We start from the raw sequence: 17,405 nt of genomic DNA on the forward strand, positions 1-17,405 counted from the left end.
AGAATTTCATCCCTGGCTTTTCAGTCATCCTTTTCCTTTTGGTCTGTTTTTTTTTTTTGTAGGTCATCTTTTACTTTCTTTGCCTTATTTTCAAGCTGGTCAATTATAGCTTTAAAGACACTATTTTTTTTTGTTTTAATTCATGTGTCTCTGTTTTCAGAAGACCTATTGTGCTTTTTAAGTTCTTTTCCCAGCTGTCTTCAGCCTCTTTTTTTTTTATTAATTTATTTAGTCAATTTAGAACATTATTGCTTGGTTACAAGAATTATATTATTTCCCTCCCTCCCTTCCCCCCACCCTTCCTGTAGCTGACACACAATTTCACTGGGTATTACATGTGTCTTTAATCAAAACCTATTTCCATATTGTTAGCATTTGCATTAGGATGTTCATTTAGAGTCTACATCCCTAATCATATCCCCTCAACCCATGTAAGTAATCAGTTGTTTTTCTTCTGTGTTTCTCCTCCACAGTTTTTCCTCTGAATCTGGATAGTGTTTTTTCTCGTAAATCCCTCCGAGTTGTTCAGGATCACTGCATTACCACTAATGGAGAAGTTCATTACATTTGTTTGTACCACAGTGTATCGGTCTCTGTGTACAGTGTTCTCCTGGTTCTGCTCCTTTTGCTCTGCATCAATTCCTGAGAGGTCATTTCCAGTTCCCATGGAATTCCTCCACTTTATTATTCCTTTGAGCACAATAGTATTCCATCATCAACATATACCACAATTTGTTCAGCCATTCCCCAATTGAAGGGCGTCCCCTTGTTTTCCAATTTTTGGCCACCACAAAGAGCGCAGCTATGAATATTTTTGTACAAGTCTTTTTGTCCATTATCTCTTTGGGGTACAGACCCAGCAATGCTATGGCTGGATCAAAGGGCAGACAGTCTTTTATTGCCCTTTGGGCATAGTTTCAAATTGCCCTCCAGAATGGTTGAATCAATTCACAACTCCGCCAGCAATGATTTAATGTCCCGACTTTGCTGCATCCCCTCCAGCATTCATTACTTTCATTTGCTGTCATGTTAGCCAATCTTCTAGGTGTTCTAGAGTTGTTTTGATTTGCATCTCTCTGATTATAAGAGATGTAGAGCACTTTTTCATGTGCTTATTAATAGTTTTGATTTCTTTGACTAAAAATTGCCTATTCATGTCCCTTACCCATTTATCAATTGGAGAATGGCTTGATTTTTTGTACAATTGATTTAGCTCTTCATAAATTTGAGTAATTAGACTTTTGTCAGATGTTTGTTATAAAAATTGTTTCCCAATTTGTTGCTTCCCTTCTAATTTTGTTTGCATTGGTTTTGTTAGTACAAAAACTTTTCAATTTGATGTAATCAAAATTATTGATTTTACATTTTGTGATTTTTTTCTAGCTCTTGCTTGGTTTTAAAGTCTTTCCTTTCCCAAAGATCTGACATGTATACTATTCTGTGTTCTCTTAATTTACTTATAGTTTCCTTCGTTATACTCAAGTCATTCATCCATTCTGAGTTTATCTTGGTGTAGGGTGTGAGGTGTTGATCCAAACCTAATCTCTCCCATACTGTTTTCCAATTTTCTTAGCAGTTTTTATCAAATAGTGAATTTTGGTCCCAAAAAATCTTTGGGCTTATCATAGACTATCTTGCTGAGGTCACTTACCCCAAATCTATTCCACTGATCCTCCTTTCTGTCTCTTAGCCAGTACTATATTGTTTGGATAACCATTGCTTTATAGTATAGTTTGAGATCTGGGACTGAAAGGCCTTCTTCCTTCGCATTTTCTTTTTTCATGATTTTTCTGGATATCCTTGATCTTTTGTTCCTCCAAGTGAACTTTGTTATGTTTTTTCTAATCCAGTAAAAAAGTTTTTTGGTAGTTTGGTGGGTATGGCACTAAATAAGTAAATTAATTTGGGTAGGATTGTCATTTTTTTTTTAATTTTAGCTCATTCTACCCATGAGCAATTGATGTTTTTCCAATTATTTAGATCTAGTTTTAATTGTGTGGAGAGTGTTTTGTAGTTGTGTTCATATAGTTCCTGTGTTTGTCTTGGCAAATAGATTCCTAAGTATTTTATATTGTCTAGGGTGATTTTAAATGCAATTTCTCTTTCTAATTCTTGCTGTTGAGACGTGTTGGAAATATATAGAAGTGCTGATGACTTATTTGGATTTATTTTGTATCCTGCAACTTTGCTAAAGTTATTGATTATTTCCATTAGCTTTTTGGTTGATTCTCTAGGATACTTTAAGTAGACCATCATATCATCCACAGAGTGATAGCTTGGCCTCCTCATTGCCTATTTTAATACCTTCAATTTCTTTTTCTTTTCTAATTGCCACTGCTAGAGTTTCTAGTGCAATGTTAAATAATAGAGGTGATAATGGGCATCTTTGTTTCACTCCTGATCTTATTGGGAAGGCTTTTAGTTTATCCTCATTGCAGATGATGTTTGCTGATGGTTTTAGATATATTCTGTTTATTATCTTTAGGAAATTTATTCCTATGCTTTCTAGTGTTTTCAGTAGGAATGAGTGTTTTGTCAAAGGCTTTTTCTGCATCTATTGAGATAATGTGATTTTTGTCAGTTTGTTTGTTAATATGGTCAATTATGTGGATGATTTTCCTAATATTGAACCATCCTTGCATTCCTGGTATGATTCCTGCCTGGTCATAGTGAATAACCCTTGTAATCACTTGCTGGAATCTTTTTGTTAGTATTCTATTTAATATTTTTGCATCTATATTTTTAAGGAGATTGTTCTGTAGTTTTCTTTCTCTGTTTTTGATCTGCCTGGCTTTGGAATCAGTACCATATTTGTATCAAAAAAGGAATTTGGTAGAACTCCTTCTTTGCTTATTCTGTCAAATAGTTTGTATAATATTGGGATTAGTTGTCCTTTGAATGTTTGATAGAATTCATTTGTGAATCCATCTGGACCTGGGGTTTTTTTCTTAGGGAGTTCTTTGATGGCTTGTTCAATTTCTTTTTCTGATATGGGGTTGTTTAGGGAGTCTATTTTTTCCTCTGTTAGTCTAGGCAATTTATATTTTTGTAAATATTCATCCATTTCACCTAGTTTGCTATATTTGTTGCCATATAATTGGGCATTGTAGTTTTTAATGATTGCCTTAATTTCCTCTTCATTAGAGGTGAGGTCTTCCTTTTCATCTTGGATACTGTTAATTTGGTTTTCTTCTTTCCTTTTTAAAATTAGATTGACCAGTACTTTGTCTATTTTATTTGTTTTTTCAAAGTACCAGTTTCTAGTCTTATTTATTAAATCAATAGTTCTTTGACTTTCAGTTTTATTAATTTCTCCTTTGATTTTTAGGATCTCTAATTTAGTCTTAATCTGAGGATTTTTAATTTATTCACTTTCTAGTTTTTTTTTTAATTTGCATGCCTAATTCATTGACCCTCTCTAATTTGTTAATATATGAAGTCAAGGATATAAATTTCCCCCTGAGTACTGCTTTGGCTGCATCCTATAGATTTTGAAAGGATGTCTCATCATTGTCATTTTCTTCAATGAAATTAATTGTTTCTATGATTTGTTCTTTATACGATTTTGGAGAATCGTATTGTTTAATTTCCAATTAATTTTTTATTTCCCTCTCCATGTAGCCTTACTAATTATTATTTTCATTGCATTGTGATCTGAGAAGTTTGCATTTATTATTTCTGCTCTTTTGCACTTGTTTGCCATGTTTTTATGCCCTAGTACATGATCAGTCTTTGTGAAGGTATCATGTGCTGCTGAGAAGGTGTATTCCTTTTTGTCCCTATTTATTTTTCTCCACATGTCTACTAACTCTAATTTTTCTAAGATTTCATTCAGTTCTCTTACCTCTTTCTTATTTATTTTTTGGTTTGATTTATCTAGTTCTGTTAGAGCTATTTCCTCAGTCTCCCAGCGTTCCGAGTCTAGTTTCTTTTAGGGGAAAGTCTGTGTTGACCTCAGCTAGCCTTCCTTCTAGAACTTAGAAGTTTGTCCCATGCTTGCTCGGACTCTGGAAAAGTAGGTGATGTGGGGGAGGGGCGATAAGCTCTCCCCTTGGTGGGGGAAATTTTGCTCCCTTTTAGCGTGGAAATGCCTTAAATTTGCCTACCTTCTGTGCTGTGCCCTACCATGGAACTCTTTTGCTTATTTGATTTTGGTTTTGTTGTTTTGAGGCACTCAGTCTCAATTGGTGGATCTCTTTTTGACCAGGTGTTCAGTCCCCTTACTGTCCCTTGGCACTGGGCTGCTCTCTACTGCTCTCTTGCAGCCCCTTACTGCTTCCATCCTGGCCAACTCTCTTCTCAGTGTCCATAGACGTCTCCCTTTTTCTTCCTAACCTACCCTAGGGCTGGAAAAATGTCATGCTGACTTTTTTTTTGGCTTTCCCACTCAGGATTTGGTTTGGGGCATGTTTAAGGGATGTATTATGAGAGCTTGTTCAAAACACTGATTTTTCACTCCAACATATTGATTCTACCTCCTGTACTAATTTTAACATGAAGTTTATTCTCCTCTAACAAAACTAGTTGTTTCATGGCTTAGGTAATAGGGATTCAAGATAGTCAGATTATCTATGAAACTTTGAAAAATGTTTTATTAGTCTGGAAAAAGTCATCTCTATATTCCTTTGAGGTTTATTACTTGTGATCTTGGGAAGTCACTTAATACTTCTTTTTTGTAGAGTCACTTAACTATTTAGTGGTAATTAATGGCACAGTGGCTAGAGTGTTGAGCCTATCCAGAACAATGGCAGAACATACTAAAATTTATAAAATGCAGCCAAAGTACTATAGGGGAAAATTTATATGTCTAAATGCTTACATTAACAAAAGCGATAAAGAGCAGATCAACAAAATGGACATTCGACTAACAAGAACTAGGAAGGAACAGGCTAAAAATCCCCAATTAAACATCAAAATAGAAAACTTGAAAATCAAAGGCAAGATGAAGAAAACTGAAAATAAAAACTATTGAACTACTGTTTTACCAGTATTAAGAAATTAATATTTAATTAATTGATTTAATATCAACTTTAAATTATCTCAAGACATATTTATATTATTCTACCTGGGCGATGAAAGCATGTGTGAATTTATAATAATTTATATATTAAGTGAATATAATTTAAAGTATGTATTCACTAAGCCCCCTACCCCCTTAATAAAATAATGAAAGGAAATGCTAAATTTCAGTTACAGGTTAGTGAAAACAAGAATGTGACCATTTATTTTTCCCACTTAAGTTCATAGACTCCATGAAATCTATCAATTATCAATAAGCCAGACTAAAAATTCTTATTCTAGACCAGTTTTTGAATATTATTGAAGACCTTACATTTAGAATACCAAGAACTAATCAATGCTTGTAGTGAGTTTCAGCTATGGTATTCTTAACTCCTGTCCTCCACTATTGTTCTCTTGCTTGGTTTCATGAGTTGGCGTGACTAGAGAGTTCTTTGCTAAGTGGTCACCTTACTGGTGAAGCACTAAATATTCCACTCTGCTTCTAGACCGGACTTCAGAAAGCAGACATTATTTGTTTTGATTCAAAACTTGAAGTTTTTATAGCATGGTAGAATTTACTAGAGGCTAAACTTGTCTGGCACAGCCTTTATGAACAGAGGGCAATCTTAGCAATTCAAGAGATAAGTAGGAATGATATGTTATCAGAAAAGGTGATTTTTTTTCCTTCATTTAAAAGGTCATCAAATATGTCTTCTGGGCTTTGCCAATGATTATTCCTAGTAACATGTACTAAAAGCAACAACACTTTTGTCAGTTATTTGTTCTTTCTAAATATAAGTATGCACAGTAATTGGACTCTTACAGTTCATCTGTATAATACATTATATTCTTTATCCCATGCTTGAGCTGAAATTTTGTTCTCATCTTCCTAAGATCATTGAGAAACCAGCCTTCTTCATTTGAATTGCCTTTTTCTGAGCATGGTAGATGGCAACCTAAGCAACTGAGTCTTAAACTTGTTTTCTTCCTTACCTTTCTTTTATTCTGAGACTGTTCTCCCTCCTCACATCTGATTTGCTAAAACCCTTGCTTCCTTTAAGACTAGGTTCAAATATCCTGGCCTTTGAAAAGTCTTTTACATTCAATCTCTTGCCAATTCCCTCCCCTCCAAAGTTACCTTTGGAGCCATTTTGTGTATATCTTGAATGTACTGATCGATCTTTCTCTCTCATCTCTATCTCTAGCAATCATCTCTATCAGATGTTCTCTCCCATCATAACATAAGCTTCTTGAGGGTAGGAATTCTTCTTGAATTTTATTTGTGTTCTCAGCTATTAGCACAGGGCCTGACACATAATTGGCCCTTAATGTGTGTTGATGGATATATTGATTACTTGTTTTCAGTGATTTCCCTTAATAACACTAAGGGATTGTTTCTTTTTAGTCATATGAAATGGGAATTTATAGAAAGCTTACAAAGTACCGTAAGAAGTATGATCCTTTGGTCAATTGACAACTTAACAAATGTTAAACTTTATTTTTTGCAAACAGAACAAAAGGGTGAAGCCTCAGTTAGAAGGAAGGAGCCATTGCAGAGGAAGAAACAATCAGATCTATCGAAAATTTATGATGTTGGTGTGAATACTCGGCAACAACTGCATCATTTCATAGAGTCCAAAAGAGGTGAGTCAATTTCTCAGGAGTCCAATATTATATTTTCCCCCCATGGTACTCAATATCTGTTAAAGTAACATGTATGTCCTTGAGAAAGATAGCTAAACTTTTTTTTTCCTCTTTAGTTCAGTTTTATTGAAGGTGGTATTGCATAACGGATAGAAACAGAAAACTGGCTTGAAGCCCAGGACATTTGGGTTCAATTCCTGTCTGTGGAACCCTGAGCAAGTCACTTAACCTTTCCTAGATAATTAATTGTTAAGACAGTTAAGTGCTAGAAAGATCCCCTCCCTGGAGTAGGAGAGGAAGGAGTTTCTGCACCTGAGATTGGGGCTCACAAAGTGAATTAAGCCACAGATTCAGGGTCTAACACTAATCACATTTATTGCTTAGCATGAGAAGGTCCTGTAAGGTCAGGTCTGTCTTTTGTCCTTCCCCCACATTTGTACTAGGGGAACACAATTTCTGATGTTTCCTTTTAAACATGAAACCCACCTGACTCAAGCATGATGATGAACTCTGAAGGAATGTCCCTTCTTTGCTTTGAATCCTTATTGCACCAAATATCCCTGGATTATTGTCTCATTCTCAGAAACTTTTGCTCTAGAGAGATTTCCCTCTTAAGGGGATTTTACTTTTTTTTTATAAACCATATTTTATTTGATCATTTCCAAACATTATTCATTAGAGACAAAGATCATTTTCTTTTCCTCCCTCCCCCCACCTCTCCCATAGCCGACGCGTGATTCCACTGGGTATCACATGTGTTCTTGACTTGAACCCATTTCCGTGTTGTTGGTATTTGCATTAGAGTGTTCATTTAGAGTCTCTCCTCAGTCATATCCCCTCAACCCCTGTAGTCAAGCAATTGCTTTTTTCCTTGGTGTTTTTACTCCCACAGTTTATCCTCTGCTTGTGGATAGTGTTTTATAGATCCTTGCAGCTTGTTCAGGGACATTGCATTGACACCCATGGAGAAGTCCATTACCTTCGATTGTACCACAGTGTATCAGTCTCTGTGTACAATGTTCTCCTGGTTCTGCTCCTCTCGCTCTGCATCACTTCCTGGAGGTTGTTCCAGACTCCATGGAATTCCTCCACTTTATTATTCCTTTTAGCACAATAATATTCCATCACCAACATATACCACAATTTGTTCAGCCATTCCCCAATTGAAGGGCATCCCCTTGTTTTCCAATTTTTGGCCACCACAAAGAGTGCAGCTATGAATATTCTTGTACAAGTCTTTTTCCTTATTATCTCTTTGGGGTACAAACCCAGCAGTGCTATGGCTGGATCGAAGGGCAGACAGTCTTTTATCGCCCTTTGGGCATAGTTCCAAATTGCCCTCCAGAATGGTTGGATCAATTTACAACTCCACCAACAATGCATTAAGGTCCCTACTTTGCCACATCCCCTCCAGCATTTGTTACTTTCCATAGCTGTCATGTTAGCCAATCTTCTAGGTGTGAGGTGATACCTCAGAGTTGTTTTGATTTGCATCTCTCTGATTATAAGAGATGTAGAGCACTTTTTCATGTGCTTATTAATAGTTTTGATTTCTTTATCTGAAAATTATCTATTCATGTCCCTTGCCTATTTATCAATTGGAGAATGGCTTGATTTTTTTGTACAATTGATGTAGCTCTTTGTAAATTTGAGTAATTAAACCTTTGTCAGAGGTTTTTATGAAGATTGTTTCCCAATTTGTTGCTTCCCTTCTGATTTTAGTTACATTGGTTTTGGGGGATTTTACTTTTTAAGAAAGTTTAATTCTATTTTGTGGTTTTGCCAAGTGAAGCAATAATGTCAATTTTTATTGCTATGAGATATTGATTTTGTTTTTGTTTTAGTATCTGACTGATAGGAAATAGTTACTTTATCTTGACCAGAACCAGGCTATCCACAGCACTTCCAAGGCATTAATAAACCATGCTACTATACTTGTATTCCACCTCCATCCCCTCCAGCTTTTTGGTCTTTCCCCACTAAAACATGCTTCTTGAGGCAAGGCTGTCTGCCTTGCTTGTGTTTATATAATCAGTTAGTGCACAGTGTCTGGTCCATTTTTTTGTTGCTGTTGTTCAGTTGTTTTCAGTTATGTCCAACTTCCTGACCCTATTTGGGGTTTTCTTGGCAAAGATATTGGAGTAGCTTGCCATTTCTTTCTCCAACTCATTTTATGGATTAGGAAATTGAGGCAAACAGAGTTAAGTGACTTGCCCAGGGTCACCTAGCTAGTAAAAGTCTGAGGTCAAATTGGACTTGGCACTCTATCCACTGTGCTGCCTGGCACATAGTAAACATTAAAGAAATACTTTATCATTCATTCTTACATAGCTATTCTTGCACCTAAGCCATCAGGTAGGTGTAAGGGCTTCATTGCTGTCAGAATGTCAACTGAGATACCATCCTTTGTCCTTCTGGGTAAGACTCTGCCTGTCTAGACACAGTATTCAAATTGTATACCAGAGGAGAATAATCCAGTTTGCTTTTTCACAGCAGATTCAGCCTAGCTAGCTCAGATCTTAAGGTACAGAATATTTAGGTCATTAAATACTTCTTAGAAATCCTTTGCAGACCTGAGTTTTCCATAGGAGTCTTTTGATACAATTAGGCTAGACTGTTGACTTGGTTCACTTACGAAAGGCATGCTTTTATATCCACTCAAATGGCTTTTAGATTAGTGTCCCTGAGAGTCAGGTCTCTCTGAGAACTCCAATTCATTGTGGCACTTTAGCCTGGAGTCTTGGAAGAATTAGAGCATTAGAAATGATGGGGAAAAATAAGCAGACTTGATGTCTCACAGGGTATCAATCTGGTCCAATCTTTCAGGTACTTCAGGAAGGGCAGTCTGCTTGAAGACAAACTATTTCAGGTTGACATCGCTTCCCCAATGGGCCCTGTACCAGTACCATGTTGACTTCAGCCCACAGATGGATTCTAGAAAACTCCGTTCAGCTTTACTTGACATGCAAAAAGCACATCTAGGACAACGTTATTCTTTTGATGGGACAATATTATATTTACACCACAGACTACAAAACAAGGTGAAATAACATATTTGGATAGCATTGCAGCTTAGATGCTTTTAAAGAGAATATGGTTCAGTCACTGCAATTACCAGTTGTGATAGAAGTAAATATGATCTGAGGCAATGGTATTGTTAATTTTTAAGGTAGCCTCCAAAGGTCTTATAGCTGGCAGGGATTTGATTACAATCCAGAAATATCTATTGCTTGCTTTTGTATCCTCCAGACCAGTGTTAGTCTTAATAAATTCTTGTTAATTGACCAATATTGATATTAGAACCTGCAAATATGAATAAAAAGTTCTTTGCAATAAAGGCACCACATTGGTCTAGGAGGCTATAATTCCCCATCACTTCCCAACACATCTGGTTTGTACAATAAATATTATTAAGTATCTACTATTGACAAAGACCTGTGATAGCAAGCCTCATTGTAGCCTGTAATTGGACATTGCAGTATTTTCCTTTCAAAGGTGTCACTTTAGGGAGATGGCTCATTTGGACTAGCAAAGTGTGTTAGACAGTTTTTAGATGTCAGATCTTCTTTCAGGAATGTCTGTATTAAAGATTACTATTCTCTAATAGATAAGTAAAAAAACAAAAAAACCAATCTGATGAAAAGCTCAAAATTGTCTGACTTTGGTTCAAATCCTGCTTCTGATATATCCTGGTGCAACTATAACCTCATGTTGCCCCAGCTTAAATAACTGTCCTAACCTTGAAGTTACTAACTTCTTAGTGTCTCTAAGACTGAGTTTCAGAGGAGGTGCTGATCTACACAGGTAGAGAGAGTTTCCTTATCAGAGGGTTCCCTGAGTCAATGAGATTTCAGATATAGTCTCCTCTATATATTTAAAAGGAAGATTACAGTTTTGATACACGCAGCTACTGAAATTAAGTTCCCTTATTCTCTTTGTCTTCTTTGCTATCTTTTTGCAGTCCTCAAAATTCAAAACAGAAGAATTTCTAGAACAGACATTATCATTCATTAAACATTTGCTTAAGGTGACTTTTGGCCAAACTTTATAATTGGACATTCTGTTTTTACAAATTACTGTTGCTGAGCTTAGCTACTAAAGGAATCTGCTTTTAATGAAAATAACCTCCATTGAGTAGACTATCAGGTTTACCCCAGGATTGACTAAAATACTTGTCTTATAAATCCATGCTAGTTTTGGGAAAGAGAAACTTATACTTCTGGGGGTATCTCAGAAAGTAAACTGACTTCCTAGTTTTGCTTCACTGTTTTTATTGTCCCTGTTTTTCCATTTTGGTAATCTATTAGGAATGCTTATAATAATAATTATTATTATTTTTACAGGTTACTGAACTGTTCAGTCAGACATACAGTGGAGAGAAAGTGAGAATAACTATCACTTTAACCAGTGAACTCTCACCTAATTCCCCAACTTGTTTACAGTTTTACAATGTTATTTTCAAAAGGTTTGTTGGACATTTTTCACTTCCATGGAACACAAATATATGTTTAGATGTGGTCAACGTTAATGAAATCAAGGGCATCCCTATAACCCTTTTTGATATTTGAAATCCAAACATTTGGGATAGTAAAGGATTTCATATGTAATTTATTCTCAATGTAGACTTCAACTCCTTCCCCCTATCAGTAACTCAATGTTTAATAGAGAGAAGGTATAATTAATTATTCCAACCTATTTCTCTATAGACCCTTAGTCTAATCAGCAGCTTCATTGGGTCAGCATTGTAAATACTGAGTAGGTTTTTTTCTCAATAAATAATTTGAAGTCAATTAATAATCATTAACTATTTCTTCTGTATAGAGAACTAGGCTACTTAATGGGAGACAGACAAGTTTAGATAAGCTCTCCTGGACCTAGTTGAAATCTGGCCTTAGACCTTTATTTACTAGATGTGTGACTCTGGATAAATCACTTAACCTCTATTTGCTTTGATTTTCTAAGTATAAAATGGGGATAATAATGACAGAATGGGTAAGAAGAGAAAAACATTTAAGTGTCTAGTATGTATGGGTCAGGCACTCTGCTAAGCAGTTTACCAATATTATTTCATTTGATCCTAACAACCCTGCAAGATAGAGGCTGTTATTATCCTCATTTTAATAGTATGTAACTTCCAGGTTGTTGTGAAGATCAAATATTACTGTATTTGTAAAGCACTTTGCAAATATAAAAATGCAAACTACTATTGGAACTTATTTCAAGAGGGGGATGGAGCAGATATGTCCAAAGCTATCATTTCTACAACCCTGTAAGTTTTGCAAAGCTTTTTATATATAATAAAAACAATAATAATATCTAGGATTTCTATAACATTTTATGGTTTACAAAGCATTTTACAAATATAATCACACTCTAATCAGTCATATTCTCTTCGTGAGAATAAAATAGAACTTAAGTAATGAAACTCTTGTGTTCTTTCGATTTCTAGACTTTTGAATGTCATGAAGCTAGTACAAATTGGACGCAATTTTTATGACATTTACAATGGAATAGAAGACACCAAAGAGTCAAGGTTTGTATAATAGGAATGGATATTTAAATAGTACTTAACAACATTGAACAATTTATATTTTGTAAGCAAAAAAGAGCTTATGACCCTTCTAATTGTGGTGATATATATATATATGAGAAGTGTTATAGTTACCATTAGATTAAATGGTACAATTTCAATTGGGAACAGATTGGGCTATCAGTTTTGTAGTATGTTATTATAGGAAGCTGTGATCTTTCTTTTGGGAGATAGTGAAGGCAAAGTTCACCTTTAATCAAGCCTTTTTAAAATAACTTACCTATTAGAGAACAGTAGAGAAATTTTTACTACAGACATTCTGTAAAAATGTCTGACATCTTAAAATGTCCTATAAATAAATATAATTGTACTGATTAAAAAAAAGAAGAATCTTTTTCTTTCTTATTTTGAATTCCTTGCTGTTCTTGTAAAAATTTATTGGTTAAGGATCTTGCATTTTCTCTGGTTTCTTTCATTTGTCATAGAACAGAGAATTTTATCTCCTTCCTATATCAAAAGAGATTTAGGCAAATGACAATCATAAATTAGAAGATAATAGACTAATATATTATTCAGAATTTGTCATTCTATATGTTGTGAGATACTAATAAAATAAGCATTTTTTTACTGCCATCCAATTTTTCCAACAAATTTTGACTAAGTAATGAATTCCTTCCTTACTTTGATCTTGGGGTTTTTAAATGCCTAATTTATCATAGGCCTTTGGTTCTAGCATTAGATTGTTTAATCTATTACACTTTACTTGCTTTTTTCATATAAACCTAGATGACTTTAGTAATTATGGCTTTATGTTAATTATAAATTATGTAGGGAGCAGCTAGGTAGCTCAGCAGATTGAGAGGCATGCCTAAAGATGAGAGAACCTCGATTCAAATTTGACTTCAGATACTTTCTAACTGTGTTACCCTGGGAAAGTCACTTAACTCTAATTACCTAGTCCTTATTACTCTTCCACCTTAGAACCAATACACAGTATTGATTCTAAGACAGAAGGTAAGACTTTTAAAAAATTTATAAATTATGTAGTATATATAATATTATAATGAGTTCTGTCAATATGAATATATATTCCTCTTCCCCCCCATATTGCTTATCATTCTTCTCAGTTTCATCTTTCATTGGATTTTTATTTCTTCATTTCCCATGAAGTGGATCCTAATGGTATTTTAAAAGGTATCTCAAATATGCAAATTCATTTATGTAGTATGGAGATAATAAACACATACTAATTACCTACTATGTTCCAAAGACTGTATGAAGCACTGGAAATATAAAAAGAGGTAAAAAATAGCACCTTTCTTCAAGGAGCTCACAACTAATGGGAAAAACAATAAGCAAACAAAAGTGTATTAAGTTATATATAAGATAAATAGGAAGTAAAAAAGAAGTTAGGCACTAGAGTTAAAAAGTGATTCATAAAAGGTCCCTCTGTAAGATGGGATTTGGGTTAGGATTTAAAGGAAGCTAGTGTGGAAAGGAAACTAGACTAATAGTTTGTGTGGGGGAAGAGCCAACTGGGAGTGGCAGTTGGGTCTGGTGACTAGCACTTCCTTCCTGCTGGGGGAAGACGGGAGACTGGGGTCCTGGTGTTGGAGGAGAGAGGAGCTTGTTCAGCCCAGTCTGGAGTGGCATGCTCTTCTTGGTTCAGCCCAAAGACACAGGCTTCTAAAGGTTAGAATTTCTCTTGTTTGCTTTCTGTGTACTGCTAAGATTCTGAATTAGAACAACGAGAGTAGATGGGAGTCTCCGCCAGCCTCTAGGGCCTGGCCCTATACTCTGAAGCTAAGGAAAAACTCTAATTCCAACTGGATTATTAAACTTTATATTATTTGAATTCGCAGTCAGATAAGTGGACTATCTTTTTTGGTCATAGAGGGAGCTGAACTTCAGTTTCAGTCATTCAAAGACAAACGGTCCTTATTGGACCCCTGTTGTTTCCTCTCAGCAGGGGGCATCTCCCTCCCTTGCCTCACCAAGCAATATTCCCTCTCTCCCTTTAACTCCTCCTTACCCCTATACAAACCTCCCATTATTCTCCATTTATCCCCTATTTTCCAATCTTCCTATTTCCTTTCCCAATAAATATTACACTAGGAAAGATGGTGGGCATAGATGAGGATGGAAAACATTTCAGGCATAGGGGACAGCCAGAGAAAATGTGTGGAGTCAAGAGATGGACTGTCTAGCTTGTGGAACAACCAGGAAGATTTAAGAGTCCATGTTGGGGAATAAAGTATAAGAAGATTGGAAAGGTATGAGAAGGTTAGGTTAATGAAGAGCTTTGAACACAAAACAAAGGATTTTGTACTTGATCTTGGAGGCAATAGGGAGCCAGTGGAGTTTATTGATAGGAGGAGGATGTCTTTGGACCTGAAATTTAGGAAAATACTTTTGGTGGCCAAATGGAGGATGGACTGGAGTGTGGAGAGATTTGAGGGAGGCATACCCACCAGTAGCTATGGCAATAGTACAGGTGTGAAGTAGAGCAGTGGCAGAGGCAGGTGAATGAAGGAGATGTTGAGAGACGGTGTAGAGGTAAAATTGAAAGACGTTGGCAAAAGCTTGCATATGGGGAATGATAGGTAATGAGGAATCCAGGATGACTTCTTGGTTGTGAACCTTAAGAATGAGGAGGATGTTACCCTCTATAATAAAAGGGAAGGGAGGGATGGGTTCATAGAAAAAGATAATGAATTTGGTTTAGAGGTGGCCAGTTATCTACTGGATATCTAGTTCAAGAAGTCTGAAAGGCAGTTAGAGATGGAAGATTGGAGTTCAGCAAAGCAGATTAGGTCAGGATAGGTATATCTGAGAATAGTCAGCTTAGGAATATAATTAAATCCAGGGGCTCTGATGAGATTGCCAAGTGAAATAACATAGAGGAATAAGAAGAAAGAGCCTGAGACAAAATATTGTGAGACACCTGTAGTTATAGGGCATGATTTAGATGAGTGAAGGAGACAGAGGAATGGCCAAATAGGTAGCAGGAGAACTGAAACAGTGGCATTCTAGAAATTGAGAGAAAAGAGAGTATCAGGTTGGAGAGAATGACCAACAGTGTCAGTGGCTACAGAGATGTCAATAAGAATGAGGACTGGGCAAAGGCCATTGGATATGGCAACTAAAAGATCATTGCTAATTTTCATTTTGGTGGAAGAGCCATTTTAGTGGAATAATAAAATTGGAAGCAAGATTTGCAAGATGTTAAAAAAGAAACTGAGAAGAGAGGAAGAGGAAACATCTATTGTAACACTATTAACATTTTGCTATATTGGGTTTCATTTGTTCCTATACATTAAATGGGGCTCCATCTATCCAATTGTAACTATATTTCAGGTCTGACCTCATAGATATTTCTTCCAGTGATTCAGATTGCCATTGATCTATACCTGCCCATTCTGTGCAACTCTTGTCCATGAATGCCTGTAAACTAAAGGGTTTAATCCTCTTGCTAAGAGTTCTAGTTCTGTTGACTCTGCCTGGCTTGTATTAATTGCTTAATAAATGTTTATCACCTGACTAATTATCCTATGAAATTCTTTGTACTATTACAGCCTAATTATGCCGGTCATATGTATCTCCATTGCCTTTTGGGTGATATTCAATTTTAATTTTTTGGAGCCTTGACTCTCAGCTATATAACATCAACAGAAACACATATGTGTGTATATTTGCAAATATATATATATATGTGTGTGTGTGTGCGTGTGTGTATGTATAAATACACATATCTAGTCAATCTTCAACTTTCACAAGGCTAGTAGTGTTCCTAGAAAATGGTGCAAGAGAATAAAATGTGAATGTTGATACATTAAATCTATGGGAAATAGGGAATTGGGTTCTTGCAGTCACCAAAAACTGTAATCTTTCCCTAGAAATTGCTGAAAATACAATCTTATGAATATAATTTTAATATCAAAACATTAATTATGATAATATATACTTTTACTAACCTGGTAACTATGAAATAATCCATGAAATGAAATGCACAAAATAAAATTGTTAACATGCAAAACATTTTTTCTTACCAGTAATTGCTTAGACATCTATGACATTTTGTGCTCACATCTTAATTAAAAAACAATCAAAAGCTTGATTTCAGACAATACTATACTATTTATAAACCGCTCTATCTTGGCTGCCCTTTGAAGGCCAAGGGAGAAGTTACTGGGGCTTTAATTGCTGCTGTCAGAAGACACTGGAAGATGTCAACATTGGTGAGATCTCAACTTTACCTCTGATACTCCCAAATGCATGGGAACTCTTTATTCTACAAAAGTAGGGTGAATAAGACCAGTGAAACACTTAATAGGATAACAGCCATTACAGGGACTTTCATGTATGTCACCTATTATTTTTTTCTCTACTCTGCATAGCTGAGAATATGCAGTGTTAGCAATTCAAAAGTAAAAATAAGGTTACTAATAGATGTGAATGCTTGAAATTGAGAAAGTTAAAATTAGGAATGTTGAGGATTGATTGTTCACACCCACACACATATATGTATGTGTGTATCTTATATGTGTATATATGCATATATATATACACACACATATATTTAGTGGATTTTTAAAGGAAGAAGTCATTTAGAGGTTCAGTTTGGAGTTTTCTTCATTATCCATATTCAATATATTTGCTGATGGACCTATTCGTTTTCTATCTGGCTGTATATCATAGTCTACATAAACAGCATTATTCATCTGCTTGTGTGGATAGTTAAGATGAACTCTTTTTTGAGTGATCATGGATCTCATTTGAGAAGCTCTGTACTATTCCAGGATTCAGCAAAAATGTTCTCCACAAGCAGAAGTATCTGGAGGATTTCCCATTTTCCATCCATAGGATCTCCTCTTTCCATTTGGACTCTGCATTAGACATCTCCCATGTCATTAGCTGACATTTGTGGCAAGCATACATTCTTCTGTGTTATTCCTCACCTGGTGGTATTCCCCACTTGATATTGATAATCATATAATTACTTAAAATATAGCTAATATGTTAAATTATAGAAAAATTTTAAAAGAATTTTGCATGGGATATTTTGTTGCAAGAATGCCTTTAAGGTGACAGTTTTGTTTTATTGAATTAGGTTTTCTTACTCCACAAGCAGTAATTACCTGAGAAATGTGTATTCTCTATACCTTTCATCAAATCATTGTTATTGTCAACATGTAATCTTCTGTAAAATATACTTTAAGACCTTGTTCTC

General features: G+C 35.4%; 1 protein-coding gene across 1 annotated transcript in view; it reads left to right on the plus strand.

The window, feature by feature from the left end:
* Positions 1–17,405, plus strand: part of LOC100028902 (piwi-like protein 1) — a 72,917-nt gene that overhangs the window by 12,347 nt on the left and 43,165 nt on the right. The window contains exons 4-7 of the mRNA XM_056821918.1: positions 6,514–6,645; positions 9,472–9,686; positions 10,989–11,110; positions 12,095–12,178. Of these exons, the coding sequence (XP_056677896.1) occupies positions 6,514–6,645; positions 9,472–9,686; positions 10,989–11,110; positions 12,095–12,178 (553 nt within the window). The remainder of the gene's footprint in view (positions 1–6,513; positions 6,646–9,471; positions 9,687–10,988; positions 11,111–12,094; positions 12,179–17,405) is intronic.

Source organism: Monodelphis domestica, chromosome 3 (assembly GCF_027887165.1).
Source record: "Monodelphis domestica isolate mMonDom1 chromosome 3, mMonDom1.pri, whole genome shotgun sequence".
NCBI lineage: Eukaryota > Metazoa > Chordata > Mammalia > Didelphimorphia > Didelphidae > Monodelphis > Monodelphis domestica.